At 43.9% G+C, this 12,019-nt stretch overlaps 1 protein-coding gene across 1 annotated transcript; it reads right to left on the bottom strand.

Moving 5' to 3' along the window:
- Positions 1–3,329: 3,329 nt before the first annotated feature.
- LOC131170377 (uncharacterized) lies at positions 3,330–9,958 on the bottom strand. The gene is made up of 3 exons (XM_058129427.1): positions 9,537–9,958; positions 8,347–8,591; positions 3,330–3,460 (listed from the first exon to the last, which is right to left on the bottom strand). Exons 1-3 carry the CDS (start codon positions 9,956–9,958, stop codon positions 3,330–3,332), a joined length of 798 nt encoding a protein of 265 aa, XP_057985410.1.
- Positions 9,959–12,019: the final 2,061 nt, after the last annotated feature.

Genomic DNA, 12,019 nt, shown 5'->3' with positions numbered 1-12,019 from the left:
CGGATTTGGCCGGGGAAGCTGGAGCGGCGCGCGCGCGCGCAGGGGGCGTTTCAGGCGCGTTTTTCCGGCCGTTCGGGCGGCGGCCGGCCGGCTGGCTGGGCTGGGCGCACGGCCGGGCTGGGCGCGTGGCCGGTGGTCAGCGAGGAGAGAGAAACGAGAGAGAGAAGAGGGGAGGGAGCGTCGCGCGCGGGAGGAAGAAAAAGAGAAGAGACCGGTCCGATTCGACCGGTCCGATCCGGTCCGGTTCGATTCGGCCGGTTCGATTCAGGACACAAAATTTTGAATTTTTACTCTGCCTCGGGACCGAAAACGAGGTCCAAAAATTCCGAAAAAATTCCATAAAACTCAGAAAAATACGTAGACTCCAAATATATTTTTAGTTTTGCCACGTGGTCTTTAAATTAATTTTTAAAAATCATCAAAGTTTATATTTTCGGAAAATCGAACCCGATTTTTAAAATCCAAAAAATCTCAAAAAAATTCCTAAAATTCAAATAAAATTAAAATACCAAAAATACTCATAAATAATAAAATTTTGGGGTGTTACATTCTCCGCCCCTTACAGAAAATTCGTCTTCGAATTTTTACACAAGGCAGAATAAAGCACATGATTATACATTGAACAAATAAGGGTACTTGCTACGCATGTCCCGTTCTGACTCCCAGGTGCACTCTTCCACCGACTGACTCCTCCACAAAACCTTAACCATAGGGATCTGTTTTGATCTCAGCTGTCTCACTTGGTAGTCCACTATGGCTACAGGCTGCTCCTCAAATGTCAAATTTTCTTTTAGCTCTATCACATCCGGCTGCAGTACATGAGAAGGATCGGGAATGTATTTCCTGAGCATGGAGATGTGAAACACGGGATGAACGTGAGAGAGGTTGGGTGGTAGCTCCAACCGGTAGGCAACTGCTCCTACTCTATCCGTAACCTCAAAAGGTCCAATATACCGAGGTGCCAACTTGCCCTTCTTTCCAAATCTCATGACTCCCTTCATTGGAGAAACCTTCAGGAATACATAGTCGCCCACTGCAAACTTCACATCCCTCCTTGTGGGGTCTGCATAACTCTTCTGTCTGCTGAAAGCTGTCTTCAGTCGTTCCCTGATTAAAGGAACTACCTCTGAAGTGTACTGCACTAGGTCTACATCATGCACCTTCGCTTCCCCCATTTCTGTCCAACACAGAGGAGACCTACACTTTCTTCCATATAGTGCCTCATAGGGTGCCATCCCTATGCTGGAGTGATAACTGTTGTTATAGGCAAACTCCACTAAAGCTAGCTGCTCATCCCATTGACCTCCAAAATCCAAGACACTCATGCGAAGCATGTCTTCCAGTGTTTGGATTGTCCTTTCGGACTGTCCGTCATGCGAGGGTGGAAGGTCATCAAGTTCAATCGTGTGCCAAGAGCCTCTGCAACTTTCTCCAAAACCGAGAAGTGAATGGGGCCCTGTCGGATATTATGGAAGCGGAACTCCATGCAATCGACTATTTCTCGAATGTAGAGCGGGCATCTTGTGCCACGAGAATATGTAGTCTTCACGGTAAGAAGTGAGTGATTTGGTCAAGCGGTCTACAATTACCCATATCGAATCATATCCTCGCGTGGTACGAGGCAACCTACCACAAAATCCATAGTGATCATTTCCCACTTCCATTCGGGATAGGAGCTCTTCGGCTTCACTGACGGTCTCAGTGTTCAAACTTCACCTTCTGACAAGTCAAGCACTTGGACACAAAGTCTGCAATGTCTCTCTTCATGCCATTCCACCAATAGCTATCTTTCACATCATGGTACATCTTGGTGGAACCTGGGTGGACACTGTACAGTGTATAGTGTGCCTCTCGCATGATTTCATTCCTGAGATTGTCCACATCGGGCACACATATCCTAGAACCTTGCACTAGGGCGCCATCATTGGCAAACCCAAACTCACCACCTTCACCTTGCTGTACTCTTTCTATGATCTTCATCAATTGTTGGTCTCTGTGCTGGGAAACTCTAACTCTGTCCCTCAAGTCTGGCCTCACTGAAAAGTGAGCCAACAATACCCCCTCATCTGAAAGATCTAGGATTAAACCTTGATCCATCAACTCATGTACCTCCTGAATCAATGGTCTCTTCTCTACTGAAATGTGCGCCAAACTGCCAGAAGATTTTCTGCTCAAGGCATCTGCTACAACATTGGCCTTCCCAGGGTGGTACTGGATGGTGCAATCATAGTCTTTCAGAAGCTCCATCCATATCCTCTGTCTCAAGTTTAAGTCCCTCTGTTGGAAGATATACTTTAAACTCTTGTGGTCGGTGTATATCTCGCACACTTCGCCATACAGGTAGTGTCTCCAGATTTTCAGTGCAAAGATTACAGCCGCCATTTCCAAATCATGGGTGGGGTAGTTCTGCTCATGCCTCTTCAGCTTCCTTGAAGCATAAGCCACTACCTTTCCATTCTGCATCAAAACACACCCTAGGCCAACTCTGGAGGCGTCACAATACACGGTGTATCCTTCACCACTCACAGGTAGTGTCAACACAGGGGCAGTGGTTAGACACTCCTTAAGCACGGAAACTCACCTCACGATCATCTGTCCAAATGAATGGAACATTCTTCTGGTCAACTTAGTTAAGGGAGCCGCTATCTGGAGAAATCTTGTACAAAACGCCTATAGTAGCGGCTAAACCAGAAAAACTTCGCACCTCGGTGTTGTAGGCCTAAGCCAATCGATTCTGACTTCAATTTTCTTGGGATCCACTTGAATACCGTCTCTAGAAACCACGTGTCCCAAGAATGAGATGCTTTCTAGCCAAAATTCACATTTCGAAAATTTGGCGTATAGCTGGTGCTCCCTCAAAGTCTGTAACACCATCCTCAAGTGCCACACGTGTTCTTCCTCGGTCCGAGAGTATACCAATGTCATCTATGAATACGATGACAAAGCGGTCCAAAATGGCTTGAACACCTGTTCATCAAGTCCATGAAGGTTGGTGCATTAGTGAGTCCAAAAGACATCACCAAGAACTCATAATGACCATATCTTGTCACGAAAGCCGTTTTGGACACGTCCTCATTCCCGATTCTCAATTGATGGTAGCGACCGCAGTCTATCTTGAAAAGAATCTAGCTCCTTGAGTGATCAAACAAATCATCGATCCGAGGAAGTGGATACTTGTTCTTCACATCACCTTGTTCGGTATGCGTAGTCGATACACAACCTCAATGACCCATCCTTCTTTCTCACAAATAGAACAGAGCACCCGGGGTGAAGTGCTCGGACGTATGAAACCCTTGTCCAAAAGCTCCTGTAGTTGCTCCTTGACTCTTTCAATTCTCACTGGTGCCATCTGTAAGGTAGCATGGATATGGGGTTTGTACCGGAATAACATCAATGCGTAACTCTATTCCCTTTCTCGTGGCAACCACGAAGCTCTTCAGTGAAGACATCCATGAATTCTCTGACAACAGGAACATTTTCCATGCTGACATCTTCTAATGATGTATCTCTCTCCTATGCCAAAGACACTTGGCATCCACGCCTCTTCATTTTTCTGGCACTAATCGACACCAAATTATATGGAGCCACGCTCTGTCACCATCAAAGCTAAACTCTTCCACACGGTATGTGGAAGTATACCTTTGTTCCTGCAGTCTAAGGTGGCATAATGAGTTGCCAACCATCCATCCCAGGATTACATCGAAATCCATTCGGTAGAGGAACCAAGTCTGTTGGGAGGATCTTTCCATCCACTACCACCGGGCTACCGGAAATACCATGTCTACATCTATGTTGTCACTAAGTGGGGTAGCTCTTGACAAAGGGCACTCTAAAGTTGTAGGGTTTCTACCCAACCTCATGGCAAACACGGGGAGACAAATGAGTGCGTAGCACCGGATCTATCAAAACACGAGCCTCATAAGAATGGACTGAAGAATACCGCCACAAGCGCATTTGAAGCTTGAGCATCTGGTGGGTCGGGGTGAAAACCCGAGCTTGACCCTACCCCGAGTGGCGTAACCACGATCATCGACTTCTACCTCTGACCGCCTCCAAATCCACGTCCCCCTTGTCCTCGCTGTTGGCCCGGCACTGCCATGTTGGAAGCGCCGGATACAAGCGTCGAGGAACATTCGCAATGAACCTGTGACCCCATCGTGGCTCATGAACATGGGGCATTCTCTAGCAAAGTGACCGGTTGGCCACACAGAAGCATACTCGATCCCATCAAACAAGGTCTGAATGTCCTCTTCCACACTGTGCACAAGGTGCCAAGGAGGATCTGAGCAGGACCAGGCTGCTGTACGAACTGTGACCACTTCTTTGGATCCGCCACTGGTCTGAATCCTCGTGGTTTGTGTCTAAAACCACTTTTCTTGTTCCTACTCTTTCCTCTGTAATTACTCTGGCCACCACTATCCGGAGTACCCATGGAAGGGACACCTGAGGAACCCTCTGCTCTGTTTTTCTTTGCTCTTCCGCTGTCATCCACAGCATAGCTAATCTCAATCTGTCTGGCTCGATCAACCACCACATCAAAAGACTGATCAGACATCATGGCCAGGTTCGCATACCTCCTGTCAAGCCCCTTTAGGAACCTCTTCACCTTCATAGTCTCTGTAGCTCTTTGTAGGGCATATCTGCTCAATTCGTAAATTGCAGCATATTCATCTACTGCACTGCCATTCTATCTTAGGGCCTCAAAGCCCATTGCTTACGATCTCTGAAGCTTTCTGGCACAAACCGATTGATGAATAGTTCCACAAACTGAGCCCATGTCAAACCCTCCATCCGGGGTAACACGTAGTCATTCATCCATTGTCTAGGCATAGGCCCCATGACGTGCTGCATACATTCTATCAGTCTTCCATCAGTCAACTGTAATTCTGTTCCTGCCTGTCTGCAGGAATCTAAAAACCGATATGCATCGTCTGACACATCATAAGTTCCAGGCACCAACTTCTTGAAATTTATGATCTGTTTGTAAGATTCCTCTCTTGGTGCGGTGGACTGCTGCTGCTGTGGAGGGTGGACCATATACTGCGCCATCATGTCGATGGTTCTCTGCAGACCAGCTAGAGTAGCTGCCATGGGGTCCATAGGACCCTGTGCCATGAAAGACTGTTCCTGAACTGTGGGTAGCTGCTCTTCTACTTGAGCAGCTCTAGGCCTCCTACCCCGCCTCCTCGGGGCAGGCGCCTCATCCTGTGCTGACACCTCGTCAGGCACATCTGGCTCTAGTGCAGTGGCAGCTCTCCTGCTTCTACGCATTTTCCTGAAATTCAGACATTAGCCCACAAAATTCAAGCGCACATTACAGCTCTATAGACTCATATTTATACATAACATATGGAGCAGAAACTAGAAGCAAATATGACAATGCAAGACGAATGTGGACCCTATATTTCCGCATGTGACTCCTAGTAGACTCTTCCCAACACTTTAGACAACATTCCCTAAGAATCTGGAGCCTAAGCTCTGATACCACATTTGTCACGACCCAACCTATGGGCCGGACCGGCACTAGGACCTGGGCCAGCTTAAAGCCCCCGAGGCCCGTAGTAAGCCTAACTGTTCATTTACCCAATGCTGAGGCCCATTTGGGCCCAATTTCAAGGAAACAAACGGACAAAGTCCGGCCATAAAATGGACTTACCAACGGGGAGTTTTTGACTCACCCGACCTGTAAACACAATAAACAATCCATTGGGGAGCTCAGCTCACCCTCCACATACTCATAAACATAATAATAAATGGGAGCTCAGCTCCCTCATCCAATCCATCAAAACAGACTTAAAATATTAAGTTTACAGGTCCAACATGATAATAATATTACAGACCAAATTCAAATAATTCTCGCTAACACATGCGGAAATTCTAGGAGTAAATGAAATTACACAAATATCGATAAACAACTGAAGTATAAAAGCGAGTTAACCCGAATAAAATATCCTCCTGCGGCTGTAAAATTTTTGAGCAGAGTGAGCGTTCGACTCGAGAGTAAAATATCAATTTTAACCATAATCTCTATAACTATCTCAGACTAATGCACCTGTAGAGTGAAATGCAACATCAACATCATATTCACATCATAGCATCAAAAGGTAATTTGGAGCACTCACACACCTGTAGCATCAATCATAATATATTGGGAGCCGATCCCTATACTGACTCTCTTAAATCCAACACGTGCAGTGAAGAACTCAAGCGGACTTTCGCTTAATAAACCAAATCGAGGGTCCTGAAGAACTCAAGCCGTGACTACCCTCGAAGGAACGGTCCCGTGAAGAACTCAAGCCGTGACTACCCGTCCTATCCATAGTCCACACCACATCACACGCACGCCAACGCACGCACCGCCTCCAAATTACCACAACAACACTCATGGCACATTAACAGTTATGAATGCAACATAATTCGTGCCTAGAGTTTAACTACATAAATATATGCATATAAGTGATGCATGGGCATGCTGAACATATAATAATATCGAAATTACAATTAAAATTGATGTTTTACTCACAAACTTGACGACAAATTCTTGTGGCGGCCGGGTGGAGGAAGAAGGTCATCGCTCACGACAATTACATTACATCTATTTAATAAATTTGACTCAATACAAACAAAGAAAAAGATCAAGTACGTCCTAAGTCGTGCCGAAAATCCGGCAGAGTCTCCCCTATACCTAGGACCTACCCAACCTGCAAAAGGGCTAAAAAACACACTTCTATATTCACAATCCATATATCAACAGTTCAATCATATCACACAGCCCCTCCCGCCCATCAAATCAATCATCCATCACAATACGTAAAATTTCAATTTAGTCCTTATTATTGATCATTTTTGCAAAAGCGCCCAAAAAGCTCTAAAAATTATAAAACTTTGCCCCGCGTCCTTAGCAATATTACTAGGCTATTGCAAAAAGAATCATAATTTTCTGAGCTACCACGAATATTTTATGAATTTTTAATCCTATTTAAGCACTAGAAAATTACGAAAAAACAAGGTTCGGGTTTACTTTTGCCGATTCCGACTTCTGGAACGCGCTCGAGGCGTCTGACAATGGGGGGTAGCCAAAACTTCGGTCCAATTCGGAGACTTTTCCAGAACTGTCCATTCGGCGAAATTTGCGACCGATCAATCGCCGAATTTCCGCGAATCGAGGATACCTACACGAAGCCCATAACACGGGGTTAGTACATAAATTTTTCAGAATTTTCTAAGCTCATTTAATGGTCGAAAATACATCGCAAAGTTTAGTGGGACCCACCAAAAGCGGTGTCGAATAATTCAAATTTATGTCGTTGAAGCTCTCGACGAATGGAGCGTCTTTGGTGGCCTCGGTTTCCTTGTGGATTCACGGTTGAGAAATCTAGCCCAAAAGTCGAAATGGGCTAAAATCTTCCCGAGCAAAAATCGGACAATCCGCTTGATGGATTTGGCGTTCTTGGTGTCTATGGAAAGCTCGCCGAGTAGATGATTTTGGACACAAGACTCGGTCAATCGGTGGCGGATCGGCGGATTTGGCCGGGGAAGCTAGAGCGGCGTCGCGCAGGGGCGTTCGCGCGCGTTTCCGTGGCGGCTGGCGCGGGCTGGCGCGGCCGGCGTGGTCGGGGTGGAGAGGAGAGAGAAACGAGAGAGACGAGGGGAGGGAGCGTCGCGCGCGGGAGGAAGAAAAAGAGAAGAGACCGGTCCAATTCGACCGGTCCGATCCGGTCCGGTTCGATTCGGCCGGTTCAATTCAGGACACAAAATTTTGAATTTTTACTCTGCCTCGGGACTGAAAACGAGATCCAAAAATTCCGAAAAAATTCCATAAAACTCAAAAAAATACGTAGACTCCAAATATATTTTTAGTTTTGCCACGTGGTCTTTAAATTAATTTTTAAAAATCATCAAAGTTTATATTTTCGGAAAATCGAACCCGATTTTTAAAATCCGAAAAATCTCAAAAAAATTCCTAAAATTCAAATAAAATTAAAATACCAAAAATACTCATAAATAATAAAATTTTGGGGTGTTCTGACAAAGCTATCTGAACATTTGCATAAGGATTCACACATGCGGTATATTTAAAAGTCATTTGCATGATGATATAGCAAGGAAAAATGTGCAACCACCAGTAGAAGCATGCAAATATATACAGTGTATGGACAAGTATGCACAAAAGGGCAGTAAAGGCAATGAAAGTCAATGAAAAACTAATGGAATAGCCATTCAATAGAACTTCAAGAAAAACAGAATTCAAAGCAAACTAAAATTGTTTCAACATATCTACAAAGAAAAACTGCTACAAGTTTGAACAAAAGCAAAATAAAAACTAATCTAATTCTATTGTTTTGCCCTTGTCCAAAGATGCTGCTAAAGGGTAGTTGGGTAGCTCTTGTCGAAGGGGTGGTTTTGGGGGAGGTGATGGAGGTGGAGGTGGCATTCCCAGAAAAGCCATGAGCTGCTTCATGATCTCTTTTAACTCTTTCTGTTTATCTCTGGTTTCCATAACAAAGTCAAAGAGTTGATCATGACGATCCTTGAGGGTATCAAGACCAGATTCAAGCTTTATGTCCACAAAATATATATCATCACTAAGCCTTTCAAGATAGGTGAATAAGGCTTTAGTGTTGAAGGGAAGGGGTGCTATGGATGAAGAGGGTTCAGCTGCAGAAGGTGTAGGCTGTGCAGAATCTGCTGGGATATCCTATGCAGGCTAAGTGGGTGGTGTAGGTTCAGTAGAATGCTGTTGGACTGGTGGGATAGATTGTGCCTCTGGTTATGCAGTGGGTCCTGTATCTGTTGCTGGTTGTGCAGTGTCAGAAGGTGGCAAACTGAATCCAGTTTTGTATAGGTGTGTAGCATCAAAATATAGGGTGTCTGAAAGTGCTGGTAGAGGATGCTCTTTTGGATTAAAACCAAAATGCTTGGCTATAACAGTTATGAGCCCACCCATGACAATGTCACCTATGGATTTGGTAGCAATATGTAATACATGCTCACAAAAGAAGTAACGAGGAGAAACCTTGACTTTGTGAAAAGCACACCATAGCATGAACAATTCAGATTTTCCAACAGCACCAAAACTAGTCCCTCTGCCCAAGATAGTGCTAGCAATAAGCCTATGGATAAATCTAAGTGCAGGGTCTAGTATTTGAGAGGTTTTGGATCTGCCAGCAGAAAAACTCTGAGGTTGGTTTGTGATAATCCTCCAAAACTGAGCAGCATTCCAAACACCTTTATTTGCTACCTCTACCCCTGTATATGGTACCCTAAATAGTCCATCAATTGCAAACCCAAAAATGCTATGAAATTGGTCTAATGAGAGCTCTCTATTTTGCCCCAAACACCTAAACTTCATAGTTGGTTTGTAGTCTATCTCATGCAATTTCAGAGTAGCAGAAAATGAGGAAATAAATTCTAAAACTAGATCTGGATAAACTAGTTCTTGTTTATGCACAAATTCCATCCAACCTAAACCATCAAGGTAGGCAATAACATTATCAAATAAACCAACTGATTGGAGGGCATCCGCAGAAATGTACCTTATGGGTTGCACCTTCCTGTCCTTAAGTCTCTTAAAGGTGGCCTTGTGAGCTGCATCAGGAAGGGGCCAAGGTAGTTTAGATACCTGTGGTGCTGTTGAAGGTTGTTTTTTGCTGGAAGAGGGTGATTTGGTTTGTGGGGTAGAGGTAGAAACGCCAGCCCCCTGTCGTGTGGAGGCTGAAGTTTTGGGGTTTTTGGGTGGAGGCTCTGAAAGTGGAGTGGTGGGTGGGTCTTTGCGTTTTGCAAGAGGTGGTGCAGAAGCCATGGATCGGGCAGATTTTGACCGGATTTTTCTCTTATAGGTAGCTGTGGGAGGTGGTGGAGGCGTTTGTTGTGGAGGCGAATCGGGGTTGGGGGGCCGCATTGCCAAGGGCGAGACTTGGAGAGGGGAGGTTTGAGGGGAATGAGGAGGCGATTCCATGGGGTTGTCGATGGTGAGAATGGAGGAGGTGATGGAGAAAGTAAAAGAGGCAGAGGGAAGTTAGGGCAAAGGCGGTGAAAAGAGGAGTGGGGAGGAAGGATGATGCCGAGAAAAATGGTCGTGGGGGAAAGGCGTGAACAGGAACGACGGGAAGTGGAGGTGGGAAAGTGGGTGCTGAAAAAAATTTTTGATTTGAACAGGACATGTGTAAAACTGCATAAGGGGAGAATGGGTGTGCATAAGTTATGCACTCTCTTATGCAGGTTTCGGTGGAAGATAAAGAATGTGAAAAATTGATTATGCAAAAGTGCATAGCTTATGCGCTGACTTATGCAAGTTTCGGCTAATAATGGAAGTGTAGGAAATGTAGTCATGCAGAAGTGCATAAGCCGTGCACTCTCCTTATGCAAGTCTCGGCAAATTTTGGAATTCAGAAAAATTGATCATGCGGAAGTGCATAAGTCGTGCACTCTCCTTATGCAAGTCTCGGCAGAAAGAGAAAATGTAGGAAAGTTAGTCATGCAGAAGTGCATAAGCTATGCACTCCCTTATGCAAGTATCGGCAGGTTTTAGATTTCCAGAATTGGTGGTTATGCAGAAGTGCATAACTTATGCACTCCCTTATGCAGATTTCAGCAGAAAGAGAAAATGCAGGATTTGAAGTCATGCAAAAGTGCATAAGTCATGCACACACTTATGCAAGTTTCGGCAGATATGAAATTTGACAAAAATGTGGCTATACAGAATTGCATAAGCTATGCACTTCCTTATGCAGTTTGCAACAGAGATGAAAAATGGCAAGAATTGTAGTTATGCAGGATTGCATAAGCTATGCACATCCTTATGCAGTTTTTAGCAAGATGAGAAAATGGCAAAATTTGTGATCTAAAAGCTGCATAAGCTATGCAGTTACTTATGCACAATTCAACAAGATTGAGATTACAATTGAAAATGAATTGCAAATTTGAAAAATGCCTTAGAATGAAGAAATATAATTCTATGAAGCATAAATCATGAGAAATTATCACAAAAAACACATCAATATATACAAAATCCATCAAAATTGCATCATACAAGCTTGTAGAAGTGAGTTTTGCATAAGAGGCATTTGTGAATTATGCCATTTCAACTCAAACACTGCAAATCAACATTTAGCATATTAAAACTCAATAAAATCTGCATAAAGTTGCATCTATCCACAAATGAGAATGGACTTCCCAAGTTATGCCAAGGAAATGTAGTATGTCTACCTTGAATCTCACAACCCAAATAAGCTCAAAACTTCAAAAATGACCCACTTACCATCATATTAACATGATAAGCACAAATACTTAAAAGTTACACACCCAACCTCAACAAAGAAACATATGCCATGTGCTGCAGACCCCTCTTTTGCTGAAATTTTCATTTCTCTGCATAAACCAAGAAGCAAACCTGCACAGGTTATGTAGTAAAAATAAATCAATCTTGGGAGAGTTGAAGGACAAAATATCAGTTAAGGGTCACTCCCCAGCAGTTCACCAACCTTCCTCCATTGAAATACATCTACAAGGGACAAGATTCAACAATGTCAAAAATTGAATATGGGGTGATTTAAGATAAAAACAAAAGCAATGTAAATAAAAGTAAATCAACAAAAGCAAAATAAAAGGACTTGGGATGCCTCCCAAAAGGGCTAATTTATAGTCCTTAGCTGGACTCTTCATGCATTTCACTAAAGAGAGGTGAGGGATTAGAGAGCTTGTAACAGCTTGCTCCCTTTATTGGGTCTCCAGTTATGTAATGTTTCAATCTATGCCCATTGACCTTAAAATTCCTAGATTTTTCACTCCAAATTTCAATTGCCCCATAAGGGAAAACCTTAGAAACTCTATATGGACCAGTCCACCTTGATTTAAGTTTTCCAGGGAACAATTTCAATCTTGAGTTGAACAACAAAACTGAATCACCCTCTTTAAATTCCTTTTTCCTAAGATGCTTATCATGCCAAACTTTAGTTCTTTCTTTATAAATACGGGCACTTTCATAGGCATCCATCCTCAATTCTTCAAGCTCATTAAG

The sequence above is a fragment of the Hevea brasiliensis genome, chromosome 11 (assembly GCF_030052815.1).
Source record: "Hevea brasiliensis isolate MT/VB/25A 57/8 chromosome 11, ASM3005281v1, whole genome shotgun sequence".
NCBI lineage: Eukaryota > Viridiplantae > Streptophyta > Magnoliopsida > Malpighiales > Euphorbiaceae > Hevea > Hevea brasiliensis.
The sequence above is the reverse complement of the archived record's forward strand: the minus strand, read 5'-3'. Positions and strand labels throughout refer to the sequence as shown.

What these genes read in the sequence shown, in the direction of transcription:
- LOC131170377 (XM_058129427.1), bottom strand. Translation starts at nt 9,958, where the DNA reads ATGGAATCGCCTCCTCATTCCCCTCAAACCTCCCCTCTCCAAGTCTCG. An exon ending in AGGAAGGTGCAACCCATAAG is followed by an intron (nt 8,592 to 9,536) that starts GTACATTTCTGC and finishes CTATCTTGAAAG; the next exon opens with GCTTAGTGATGATATATATT. An exon ending in AGCAGCATCTTTGGACAAGG is followed by an intron (nt 3,461 to 8,346) that starts GCAAAACAATAG and finishes TCCTGTTGTCAG; the next exon opens with AGAATTCATGGATGTCTTCA.